The sequence below is a fragment of the Limulus polyphemus genome, unplaced genomic scaffold, assembly GCF_000517525.1.
Source record: "Limulus polyphemus unplaced genomic scaffold, Limulus_polyphemus-2.1.2 Scaffold2887, whole genome shotgun sequence".
Lineage (NCBI taxonomy): Eukaryota > Metazoa > Arthropoda > Merostomata > Xiphosura > Limulidae > Limulus > Limulus polyphemus.
Genome location: NW_013668497.1, coordinates 94,782 through 109,102, shown reverse-complemented (window position 1 = coordinate 109,102; position 14,321 = coordinate 94,782). Strand labels below are relative to the sequence as shown.

Here is a 14,321-nt window from a genome sequence, read left to right as displayed (position 1 = left end):
CAAGAGTTGTAAAGTTCTTGAACTGAAGAAGACAAAATGTGGACCATGGGCAAAAAAAACTAGAGAAACATTCATTCCAAATGAGAAAAATTAATTGTAATGAAGAACAATTTGAAAATACATTCAAACTTCCTTTAATCAACTCCCTTATACAACACATTAAAGAAGATTCATTAATTCAGAAATAATATCCAAACTAGCTCTGTTGGTCCTTCTCATTCAAAACCGCCAGGTGATGGATGCCCTTCCTGCTTTCTATAGACAAGAGGATGTAGGTGATCTTGCAGACTACTTCAAGTTAGACACAGATAAAGTTGTTGAAGAGTGGGTCAGCTGGCTGGAATGGCTAAAAGCCATCTACTTTGCCCTTTTTGATGAGACTTTTGTTTGACACAACAACAGACAAATCAGCATTCTTGCAGGAAATGTATTCATCATGGAATAATAATAATAATAGCTACACTATCTGTGTCTTTTGCAGAAGTGGAAAGGCTCTTCTCTCACTTGAAGCTGATCAAGTCTGATCGCAGAGCTAGCGTCAGTAACAAAAAGCTCAATCAAGCTGCTTAACATCAAGCTGAAGAAGAATGAGTGGACAGATGTTAGAACAGCAACATCAAATAAATAGCTTTCTGCTAAAAGCAGATGTATAAATGTTTTCTGTAGAAGGAAATAAAAGGTTGAATAATAGCACAGTATTTAGTGTTTGCTTCTTCCAACAGACCATTTGACCACTAATTCTGAATCCTGTGAGTATCAAAATTTTATATCTTGAATCACTGATTCATTGAACATTTGTGTAATGTGCAAACTGGGCAAAAATCATAAATCAGGAGAAAAGATGCTTGTGTCATCAGTCAATTTAAAAAATCTGTAAAGTTTGTTAAGTTTGAAAAAATTACAGAACATAATTTTTGTGAGCAAGATCATAAATTGTAGAGAAGTCATACTTGATTATATTTGACAGTACTAGATCATTTTATGGCAGGAAATGTGTCTAGATAATGTTATTGCAAATTATTTAATGCTAGATAAGAAAATATTACTGATTTGCCTTTGAATTTGTCTGCCAAACTTTCTTATATTTCTGGAAGCTACTCTTATCAGATTAGAATTTCTTATTCATCTTATCTCATTGAAATCTTGTGAAGGTTGATGAATCAGATTCCTTATTATGAAAAGGAATATGAATGGTTGCTAATTTAGAAGTTCGGTGTTTCAAAGCAGTGTGCAAAGTGTAACTTTTTTCATATTGTTGCAAGACATTCTTGCATTGAACTGAAATAAAATATGAAAATATGCAGAAATGGTGGTGTTGTTAGGGCAATAAAACAAAATACTCATGATTCTTTCCTTAATTTTGATGATATTTACTCTAACAAAGAAATTGTGCTGGTATAGACTCTTCTTGCCACCCACTGATGTATCTTTTTAAAGTTGTAAATATATAACATAGTCCTTTCACACATATAATAGTGTGTACCAGTTCTTGAATTCTGTCAAGCTTGGATTTAAGTGATAGGATTTCATTTATCTTTGAAGAACCAATAATAAAATTCTTGTAAAACTTGATTCAAGATACATATATTCTTCAATTAAATGAAGGAACAAATGAGTTGTCAAATGAGACCTTCAGATTACATATTTATATAAGTTACTAGTAATGTAGAAAAAAATAAAATAATTGAGAAGATTTCTCTTTCAAATTTCAATTATATATTTCAGTTTCTGCAATGGATACTTACCTTATCTGGTAACAGCACCCAAGTTGATAGCATGAGGGTCCTTTTGAATCTCAATAAAAAGGTATATAGTTGCCTAATTCTGAGGTAGGATAAGAGCTGAAATTTTTGAGCTTCTGCACACAAATGTGCCCCTTCAACTAAACTCCACCCTGCCCCTTTTTCAATCAAGCTATGGGTCTGAATAGTAACTTTTGTAAACTTCAATAATTAATATATTTCAATTGTTAAGAGTGACATTAAAAGTCAACCTAAAATCAGCACGGCTCATTCAATATACCCTTGCTGTTAACAATATTTTCCAGCTTTTAAACTGAGCCATATCTAACTTGTAGGCTTTAACATTTGCTAATTTTAAAGATAGCTTGATTTTGAGATTTTAGGTGCTTGAATTTCATTTTGATTTAATGGGTTATTTTTATTTTACATTTTAACTTTCTTGTAGTATTGCTTACTGAATTGGTAAGAGAAATCTATTAAAAGTTTCTCCACACCTCTCATACCAGTTCAACACACCTACTATAGACTTGTCCTTGTTTTCTCTTGTGATTGTAACTTTGACTGTTGTTTGTTAATAAAGACCATTGTTGTGAACATTCTGCTTTTCAAATCTTTCAGCCAGAGTTCAGAGAGAAACTAAAACACACAAGGTAACTTGATGTTCTCCAAACTTCTAGTCAGGTTTTCTGGCACATCGATTTCTGGCACAGTAGTGAGTTATGGCCTTAATACAACATTACAAAGTCAGGATAAGACTTTCAGGTATTTTTTGTTTAAACTCAGAGATACACTACTTAACTTCCAATGTACTAGTTATGAAGTCAGCATTGCTGTACATATTAACTTATGAAAAATATAGAAAAGCTTGTAATAGTTGGAACTCTTTCACACTGACAATTTTGTGATCTTGTGAAGGTAAAACATTCTTCACATACTCTATTACTTTTAAGACTCAGAATTTAAGTGGTTGCTATATTGTACTTACAAATGTTAGATGATCAGAACTGAAGACCACTTTACTTGTAATACACTAAATGATATATTGCAATTAAAGAACTAAAAATATTGCATTATTTGGAACACTTACTGCATATTCACAAGTTATACAGTGGGTAAGATTTATTTATTTCATTTTTGGCCACAAAATGTAACAGCTTCTTCAAAACAATTGTTCCTATAGAAGCACTTTGTACGTAATATAAAATATTCACTTTTTCAGTGCTTTTGAATAAATACAGGGCAATGAGTTCAGACTGTTGATTTATATCAGTAAAACTGTTCTTAAAAATCCATATATTTTTAAGAATGGATTAGAAATTTCATGGTTTACTAGCTTTCAAACTTTCTAGATTCTCAACATGACTGACATTTCTGGTTGCAACAAGTTATCTGCAGATAGTATTGACAAACTGTGTAAAGTATTATGACTTTTTCTTTGTAAGTTACTCACCTTACTAACAGCAGTTGCTCTAGACTCATCAGCTACCAGATCATTTGTTACTTGCACTGCTAAATAAGGATTGTCAATAAGTGGCCATGCTCCTTGTACGTAGCAGGTTTGAAACTCATCATAAAATGTCCTAAGATGTGGATCTCCAAAAAGCCCACAATGGCTGAAACTTATTGGACCTGGATTCCTTCCTGTAAAAGAACATACTGCTGGAAGAACTGTTGTTGGCCTGCGAGTCAAAACTGGTTTTGTTGGGATCATACCATTTAAAATAATATCTGAACAGTTGTATTCATCAAACCACTGCATTACAAGTGATGAAATAGTATGATAGTTGAGATTTCCACGGCAACTTCTTGCAGTTGCTCTGATGCAATTGTTGTAGCTATGAAGCACTGTACAATAATGATAGTTTGAGCTTGGTCGAATGAATTCTATATGTGGGTGTGTGGCTCTTTGATATTGTGCTGAACAATGTTCCACTTTGCAATTGAAACTACCTGAAATAAAATTTTCTTGATAAGTTGAATAGTAAAAAACACAAAAATTAAAATTGTACAAAATAATTATTTATGAATATGATTAAATTTTTATGGTAAAATATGTTCCAAACCAAAATGTAAATAAAATTTTGAAACCATAATTCAGTAGAGTTACAATTAGACATAAATAATGTCTTACAGAAACTTGAAAAGTGTTTTTTTTAATAATTATAAAATTATAGAACTGGTGTTGTAGGATTCAAGACCAGATTCAAGGTCTCAGACTCAACCAGTTGGGACTTGGTCTCAGCACCCTGAGCACTCAGTCTTGGCCAAGACCATATAGTAGGATCCCACAAAAACAGTCAAATTCATCCTTCACGAAGTTATAATTTTCCTACACTAAAAATGTATTTCCAATAAGTACTTACATCTTGTCATATAAATAGCTATTCTCATTCAGTGCTGCCCTCTATATGCAAATATTTTTGTGAACACTACAAGCCTTGAAACATCCACCCATCTGGATCTGACTAATTTCCATGCAATGAACTGCCACCAATAAAAGCGTGACACTCTCTCTTGACGCATGTGACTCCCTCTACTTAATTCTACCGAACTATCACTTTGAGTGTTGGAAGAAAATAGAAACACCAGTTTTCAGTGGTGAGGAAGGGTGGGAGGAGATAAGTACCTATCGGAAATACATTTTCAGTATAGGAAAATTATAACTTCCAATACGGTACATTACCTCCCCTCACATAAATAGCTAGAATTCCACATTGAATAGGCTGAGGGACCAGTGCAAGGGAAAGAAAGACACCCTAAAAGAGTAGATCCTTGCAGTAGAGGACCATACACCACTTCTGTACCTTGTATACTCTTCATATAGTGTAGAAAGAGGTGTTGCAGACATGGGTGGAAATTGGGAGGAGCACCTATAAAAGGGAGTGAACAATGGTTGGATAGGGATCTGAACCACACAATACTGGAATCTTAATCCCACAAAGTACATCAATGTGGGTGAGAGTAAAAGGATGTGCTTCTAGTTGTAGAGTGACTTTGGTGTGACAAACTGTACAAGGCAAATCAATTGCATCCAAACCCAGCCACTGGGAACCGACATCCACGCAGGGGTAGGATGAGGATAATATTGCTGGTAAGTCAACTACAATCCAAAACCAAGCCATCTGGTGGGGGTAGCAAAGTGGATCATACCATCTTCACCTGAAGTTCAGCATATTGGAGGGAATCTCGTACTCCCTGATCTATGTAGGGGACGCATGATTGTAATATGATAAATTTTTTGACCGATCCAGGAACCCGACATTCGGACAATCGGTACAGTAAAAAAAAAACAATCCAACAGGAACCAACCCCAGCACAATAACATCCAATAACATATAAGAAAACTATCAAGCAATAGTTTGGTAGAATCAAACAGACTGTGTCAGATGTATCAGGAGGGTGTGCTGCAGTCCTACTGGTGGAGGGTTGTTGCAAGATGATTTGCATTCGAGATGCAGTTGAACCACATTGATCTTTGGGTTTGTGGGAGCTTAAGGCTTGTGCCATGCAAAAAAATTTAGAATATAGAAGGGCAGCACTGAATTCAAATACCTATTTATGTGAGTAGAGGTAATGTACCATATCAGAAACTTAATTTATTGCATCTTTGCATTAAAACGTGCCTCTTTCTCTGTTATCCTTAAACACAGACACTTACAACCAATAGTCTGAAAGGTACATTTTATTACTAAGTGATAATTATTCCATTAAAGAAAGCAAAAAATCATTATGCGATTAGTGAATGCATGCCCATGCAGTACACATACATAGCATAACAAAATATAATTATTATTTCCCCAGTGGTTGTAATTACAATGAAAACAATTAAGGTTCAGTACTGCTTTGTAATGTCTAATATGCCTGTAGGTTCTTATGACGTGCAGACCTCTGAACTATATAAATATACAAGACTGAGTGATAACAAGTTGATATTTTGTTCTCAGCATTCTCTTATTCATCCAGGTTCCCTGTAGTTTTTTGTTCAACTTGAGGCATGATGGTAGGTAAAACAAAATACTTGGCCTAGCTAACTAATGAATGAATATTTGCTGTAAAATTCTTATCAATGCTATAAGTGTAGCTACTAGTTTGGCTGCCAATTTTGACTTCATTCCTTTAAGTTGCATGCTCAATCCTTTTTTCACACCTAAGGTGTTTTTGATATCACAAATTTTTGCTAATACACACCAACAAACCACAGCAAGCAAGAAAGTGACAGTTTTAAGGTTGCAACCCTCTTATTCATAACAGACCTTTACTTAGCAGAACCAACCAGATTCTTTAAAACATATGGTAGTAGTTTTCCTCTTTAAAACAGTGTTAATAGCTTCCTGTATAGTAATGCCATGGAATTTAGATTAACAATTTCTTGTCATCACCCCATGCAATTGGTACAGCCATATCAAACATCATTATTTACAACAATTGCTTATGCTAATTTCATGTGTTGCTAAATGCTTTTTAATTAGGATAATTTTATAAAATTTAGTAAATTTGTGCTGAAAAGTTGGCAATGAATAATGGATAATAATCGTCCACCCATAAGATTTTTTTGAAAACTTGAGCTAGAAACTGCTCATCTAGTTTGCTTGGCTTAACCAATACTTATGTATCTGCACATCCTATCACCTTATAGTTTTGCTGCTCTAAATCAGCTGTCTTTAATCCAAATGACAAAAAGCTAAAAATGGTCCACTTTTACTCTTAGGTGAGGGTGATAGCTCACGTTACTTTTTGCATAGGCATTTGCAAAATTTTCATCAAATTTGAGTGGATTTTGTTGAATAACCATAAGGCATATATTTATACCAAACGAGACTTCCAATTGTAGGTTGAAAAGATCCATCAGTGTATCAAATTTGAAAAAAATCCATACAAGTATGTTTTTCTATTTAATAAATATTCCGTACTTTTGGTGAAAAGAAAAAATAGGAAGAAACTCAATCAAAATTGGAGATGTTACATCTTAGGTATTTCTTAAATGGATTGCCTTGAAATTTGGTATGTGAAGTAAGAGTCCAGTAGACCACATCCACAGAAAATATGTGATAGTTTGGATTACCACAGTCCGAGATACAGAAGGTAAAAAATAGCTAAACACCCATTCCTGTTAATAACACACAATGTGTCCTGCAGCAGGTTGTTTTGGTTGTAGGACACACTACTGTGTGTTTTGATTTCTAACATAACAAGCCTTCTTACCTTGCAGGTATAATTAATCCCACTGTGTCCAGCACATCTCTGTCTTTGGGTTGTATGGAGTGACTATTTGCCAAGAGGGGTTTTCTAAACTATTCTTGATCAACTGAATAATTGGTTTCAAACTTGTATTTTCTGCCTGAGCATCTTTCAGTTGAGTACTTGACCACATTAGTTCTTCATCATCACTTGTGGATGTTACATCTTGGATTACACTTTGTTGTACTTAAGGTTGGTCATCCTCTTTTCACAGTGCTTACATTCTTCATTAACACAGTTTTTGGGGTACTGCATCAGCATTTCCATGATTCCATTCAGGATAAGACATGGTGTTAAAGTTGTACTCCTCAAGTTTCTGAAGCCATTTTGCTATCCGGCCTCTGAAATTGTGAAAATTCACCAACCACTTCAATGCTGCATGGTCTATCCAGAATGTAAATTTTTGTCCATATAAATAGTGAGTGAAGGAAATGACTTAAGTCTCAAAGAACTTAATAACTCTTTCCAAGTGATATAATACCTCCTTTCTGCAGCATTCATTTCCTTGCTAAGCAAATAATCCCATGTTCTTTTCCACATTGTACTTGTAATAGCATTGCTCCCACTTAAAATATACTGGTATCTATACATAAAATGAGGGGATTTTTCAAAAATTGGGTTTATTCTTTCTTCAGTTTATTAAATACTTGTTCACAATCAGTAATCCAACAAAATTCATTTGATTTTTCAAGTAATTTATGTAGAGGACAAGCTATGTCACAGAATGATTTTATGAAATTATGATAGTTACATAACAGTTTCAGAAATCCTCTTACCTCATGCAAGCTCTTGGGGTTGGCCTATTCTGAACAGATGCAATCTTAGCTTGGTCTGTATACATGCCCTCTCTACTGACAATGTGTCCCAGGAAATTCACCTGTTAACAAGAACAATTCACATTTCTTAGGCTTCAACTTAAGGCTCTCTTTCCTCAACTGATACAGGACTTTCCTTAGCCCATCATAAGCATTATCAAAGGTTTTTCCCATGTGTCATTATGTCATCTAAGTGGATTGAGTATGACATTCCATGGCAGTTCAGCACACTCCAATAGTCATTGAAATGTAGCAAATGCATTACATAATTTAAATGGGAACTAAACAAACTGCCATTTCTTACAGTAAAGGATATATTCTCTCTACTTGCTTTGTCTACTTGCACATACCAATATCCACTCTTGAGATACAGTGTTGAAAACCATTTTGATCCAGATAAAGCAACCAAAGTGGAGTTAATCTTTGGTAGTAGATAGGTATCCTTCTTTGTGACTTCTTTCACCCTACAGTAATCCACACAGAAGCTTGTGGATCCATCCTTCTTTACAAATACAATAGGTGATGCTCAAAGAGTAGTACTTGGTTTTGTTTCTCCTTGTTCCTTCATGGCTTCAATCTCTGTGAAAGTCCCAGTCTGTTTCGCAAGTAGGAGTTGTCTGGCTGACTTACTGAGGCTGTATCACTTTTATATTATATTTGTTTATCCTGAGTCATGAGGTCTACTGGAGAAAATATTTTGATATTCCATAAGCAAGTCACATAATCTATGACACTGATCAGCTGTAAGACCTCCACATCTCCTATCATACACCTCTTGTGAGGTGGTAAGCTATTCTTATGTGAGGATTTGACATCAGATTTCCTACATCTTGCCTCAAAGGTAACTGCATCTGATGTTTTCTGATGTGAAAGTACTACCTGTACAGTTTTTACATCCCGCAATGTCCCATCCAGACTTGATATGAATTCTATGGTTCATTGTGTTCAAGACCTAATGATGATATCTTTTTTTTCTTCATATCCATGTAAGTTCTTTCAACCATTCATTCCTCAGAACACACTGAAATATTTGGTTTCACTATGGAGTATGTTCTACTAAGGTCGAGTCACTAGAGGTAAATTTATTTCTGTGAAATTCTGTTGTGGGTATTTCATTTCTTGGTGTTACAATGGCTGCTTCTTTTTTTTCACTGAAAGATCAACCTTCAGTGTAGTAATTGTCATGTACTGCACGGGGACCTCCTAGTTGAAGCTAGCCTAACCTACAATCCATTTTTCTACATGAAGTCAGTTCCCAATACACACTCTTCCTTGATCAATTGCCCACACATCATGAAGTGTAGGGAAGCTTCCTATAGTAACTGTAACTTCCAACTTTTCTCTTGCTGGAACTTCATGTGTACTTGCTGTTTGCATCAATTCATCATTGTCAGAGGAAAGTTCCCATTTTTATTACCAAATCAGGTTGAACTATTGTAGTTGTAGAACTAGAGTTGATCAAAATGCTGCAAGGTTTTTAATCAATAATCCTGTGGACTGGTTTCTTCAAATAATGAACTTCATATTTCATTTGGGGCAGATGGAGTACTTTCAGCTGAACTTTAACCCAATAAGTCTAGTTAATTCCTGTTTCCCAATGTCTGATTAGCCCTTTGTTGTTCCTTTGATTTGATTAGGCTCAAAGACATCATTAGGGTGTTGCTTCCTTCTTGTATTAACAGCTGCTTCCCACATATATAACAGTTCATTTTTACTGATATCTTTTGGAAGGAGTGGTTATTCCCTAGAGGCTTTTGTCTGCAGATTCTGACAATATGTCCATTCAAGTTACACTTCAAACATTTGTGGTTTATTTTCTCCATTCCTTGTAACTAGTTGTCTAGCTATTCTAGACTATCATCAGAGGTATCTGATGTTTCAATACTACTTGATAGTCCCATAACTTCTAGATGGTGTCTTCAGCCGTTATCTGTAACTTAATGGTTTCAAGTTCCACTGCCAACTGGAAAGCTTTCTTTTAACAGATACATCTACTTTGCTTTAACCTAACTCTCATATCATTGTCTGTTATGACATCTATAAATTGATCTCTTGTTAATGAATCCATCATTTGATGTAGGGCATTCAGGTAAGATAATTGGGTAAGCCCTTCCAATTCTTCTGCAGGATCAGCTAAGGTCTCTTCTTTCCTTCATACCATTTTCTGCAACTTTGATCTGGATTCTTACAGCTAGTGTGTAACTTCAAACCCATTGGATAAGGCAACTACCAGTGTTTGATAGTTGTTACAACTATCAGTTGGAAGATTAATTAATGTTGTTAAAATTGGTCCTTTTAAATGGGCAGTAAGATGAATAGCTTGTTGTTCAATATTCCACCCAAACACTCAGGAAATCATTTGAACTGAGATTGATATATCTCCCATGGTACTTTTGCATCATAGTTCGTTGATTTCTTGGTTGGGCAATGTTATTGATCTGGCCAGCTAAATTTTCGGACTTGATTTCGTAGTGTAGTGGTTGTAGAACAGAAAATTAACAGAAGAAAATATGATCAAGAATAAAAAGACAGAAAATTAACAGAAGAAAATATGATCAAGAATAAAAAGACAGAAAATTAACAGAAGAAAATATGATCAAGAATAAAAAGACAGAAAATTAACAGAAGAAAATATGATCAAGAATAAAAAGACAGAAAATTAACAGAAGAAAATATGATCAAGACTAAAAAGACAGAAAATTAACAGAAGAAAATAAGGTCAAGAGGTAAAAGACAGGAATTTAAAAATGAAGAATTAAAAATAAAATAAATCTGATTGAAGACAAGATCAATGAGGTAGGAAAGAACATCAATGATAAAATAATACATTTGAAAAATTAATTAGTGAATGCAAAGATTAAACCAGCCACAATTCTTTCCACATTCACCTAAGAATTTCAAATAAAAACATCATATGGAATAGGAGAACATGTTTGATCAACATCTGTTATCACTGCTGCTGTGGTCTGCGTGACCACAGGACCTTCTTATACTATTTTTATTCTTGATCATATTTTCACAGTTTCACCATTTCCAGCAGATTTTCAATCTTCCTTCTTGTCCAAGCTGTCATAGTTTAGTCCAAGACAAAGTTTTAATTTCCACAAAATAATCCACTAACTCCACCAGTGTTATAATGTGTACTAACTTTGGGTAGGTTATTTTGGATTATTTGATAAAAATAATGCCAAGTCTAGTCCACATAACAATCACAAGTTATTGTACTTCTATAACATTTCTACAGGGTACATTCACTTTGACAGAAGTTCAAATAGAACATTTCAAAAGAATGGTATGCCTAACTCAGAAATAAATTTATTTATACAATTCTATGGCTAATTGATCAATTTACTGAATAGACACAATAACTCACTACTAACATTGACATAAATCACTCACTGAATACCTTTTAACTTCTTAGTGCTTCACTGACTATCATTTTTATAATTTTCCTTGTGTCTAGGTATTTCATAAAGTCTCTCAAACATAACATTATAACGGACTTTCTAGATAGTGCATAACCAATTTTCTTGGCAGCTCCCTCTAGCAAACATCCAAATTAAAACATTGAAAATATAGATCACAACAGTACAATATAGAAGCAAATTTATATGTTGTGACTTTTATTACTAAAAATTAACTTATAAAATTATTAATATAGTGTCAAAATTTACAAGTTTCAATTTATTCCTTTTTATTGTTTAATGGAAATCAAATTGATTAGTACATTTACATTATTATTGCATAGTTAAAAGGCTGGTATAACTAAGAGGATAAAGAATACTGCTTCAGAAACATTTTTCCCCTAGATCAGGAAGTTGCCATTTCCAGACCTGCCACAACTTCAGGAAAGTAAGAGGTGTGGGTGTTACAAACATACCATATACAAAGTGCAGAAAAAGCAGATTTATAGCTTATTTAACAATAAAAAATAATGTTATACAATTATAATGTAACACAATATAAAGTAAGATTTTTACACCTTATTCTACATTAATGAATATAGTTATGCAACTATAAATTAAAATATACCCAATATACAAAACAAGTAAATTTACACTTTTTGTAACATAGCAAGAATTTGCAGTGGATGCTGCCAGCCAGATGCCCTCCCTCTGGTCAGCAGTTCAAAATGAGAGAGAGTGGCAGATGACCTTATTAGCTTTGCTATAACTCAAAAACAAACACCAAATCCTCCTGCAGCTAAAAGGTCAAGCAAGTCTGACGGCAACAGGAAAGAAACCAAAGATCCTTAAATGATGGGCATACCCCTAAAATACCAAGCCATACTGACCCATATCTTTAGACTTGAATTAATAAAGAAAAAAGGAAAACTTATGATGCTAAAAATTGGGTTTGAATACTCATGTCACAGCAAAGGTAGTACATAGTGTAACTTTGTGTTTAACAACTAACAAACATATTAGCAATATTTTGGTTAGCTAGAACAATTGGAAATACTTATTTCAATTAATTTATTATTTTTGTGAGTTGTGACACTAATTATTTAAACTGTAAAAATTTAATTGATTGAAAATAAGAGGGAAAAATTGTCAGTATTTTGATTGCATGGTAGCTGGAATAATAGTAAACATTAATAATCAGAAACACTAATTTCAGTTTGTTGATTATTTTTGTGACATTCAACAATTTAATTTTAATTATTAGGTATAATAAATAAACTTAGTATCCTGAAAATTAAGTTCAAGGGAGGTTCAGTTCAATCTACACTTTGATCAACAAGTGTTAATGGGTTATACTAGTTTTGGAAAATTCCACTACTCATCAGTAACCCTGAACACAAGTTAACCAAAGAGAGATAAGCTGGACCTATATTATAGTGAAGGTGCAAAAGTAATCAAACAAGTGGAGAACAACTGCCATGAAAGAACAGGTGTGCCAAAATTATAAAAGGAGGCATACCCATGAAGTATAATACTACTTCCAGAACAGGTATACTTTTTGCCCAGTAACGAACAAAGTAAGACTCACAGGGAAGAACTTAATAGACAGGCACTATGTCATGTAATACAGATTTCATCCATGGAGGACAACAGGTAGCACGTAAAATGTCCACATATGTAACAAGTGTGAGTATGTGACACAATCATAGTCAGATTTGAAGAAGGTGTCTGGAATCAGATATAAGAATACCTGGCTAGGGCTAAAGGACCATAAATGTACATAAATAGGTCAAGTGCAGTCTGCATGGGCAAAAAAATCCAGGGTAAGTACCTTGGGATACGTTGAATTATGTCAAGTGTGGTCTATCTGGTCAAAAATGACAGTGGAATCACCTTGCATAAGTTTGTAAGATCAACAAGTGTGGTCCACCTGTGCAGAAAACAGCCAGGGGAAGTGTCTTGGATTTATATTAAATAGCCAAGTGTGGTCAGCCCAGGCAAAACATCTGAGGGAAGCACCTTGGTATACATTGAATTATGTCAAGTGTCGTCCATCTGGGCAGAAAACATCCAGTGGAAGTGCCTTGCATAGTATTTTTTGTTTCATATATTGTATGTAACAAACTGCATGATCAGCAAGTGCAGTCAGCCTGGTAAAAATATCAGCAGGGAATGCCTTATGAAATTATGGAGTATGTCAAGTGCAGTCCATCCAGGCATAAAACATCCAGTGGAAGCATCTTGCGTAAGATTGATCGATTTATACCTTGAATGTAATATTTTGAGAGGTCAACAAGTGTGGTCAGTCCAGGCAAAAAAACATCCGGGAAAAGCACCTTGCAATATGATGTAGTATGAAAGCATCCAGTGGTAGTACCTTGCATAAAAAAAAATTACTGATCAACAGGTCAGCCCGGCAAAAACATCTGGGAGAAGTGTCTTGTGTTTTATTCAATACAGCAAGTGCAATCCATCCAGGCAGAAAACATCCAGCGGAAGTGCCTTGCATAAAATTTGTATTTCATGATCAACAAGTGCAGTCTACCTGGGCAAAAAACATCCAAGAAAAGCACCTTGGATTGAGCATATTATGATATTGTATAATATGAAATATTATGACAATAACCCTCTTCTCACAGAGTGGTTACATGTGACTATAAAGTTTTTTTTTTATCATATAAATCCCACTCCAGAGGAAACCTCCATGGTCAACCACTCCAGTGACTGGGAACCGGAAGTGACAAGGATTCCCATGCTCTGCTAGAAGAAAATGGATGGGGGGATATGTGTTGGGGAGTCTGGAGGAATGACACACTGGAGACAGTGCAATGGATGTCAGTTATTCCCTATTTTGAAAAGCATAACACCTCTGATGGTAAGAATCATGGGTCAGTATGGATGGGCAAAACTCCCCATTTACTTTACTCATGAAGTCCATGAGTGACAGTCCTTTATATATGATACAGTGATAAGGAAAAAAATATATAAATATAGATACATACACACTACCGGATAATTAGCTGGTGGTTTTACAGAAACACCCCATCTCCACAGTGAAAGTTATGGAAGTATACAGATTTAGTGCCAAGATATAATATTCAGTATACTAAACCAGGCAACAC

At 34.5% G+C, this 14,321-nt stretch overlaps 1 protein-coding gene across 1 annotated transcript in view; it reads right to left on the bottom strand.

Annotated features, from left to right (window-relative positions):
- The window catches only part of LOC106468140 (repulsive guidance molecule A-like), a 63,986-nt gene that overhangs the window by 40,758 nt on the left and 8,907 nt on the right, over positions 1-14,321 (bottom strand). The window contains exon 2 of the mRNA XM_013928551.2: positions 3,193-3,692. Coding sequence (XP_013784005.1) covers positions 3,193-3,692 — 500 coding nt within the window. The remainder of the gene's footprint in view (positions 1-3,192; positions 3,693-14,321) is intronic.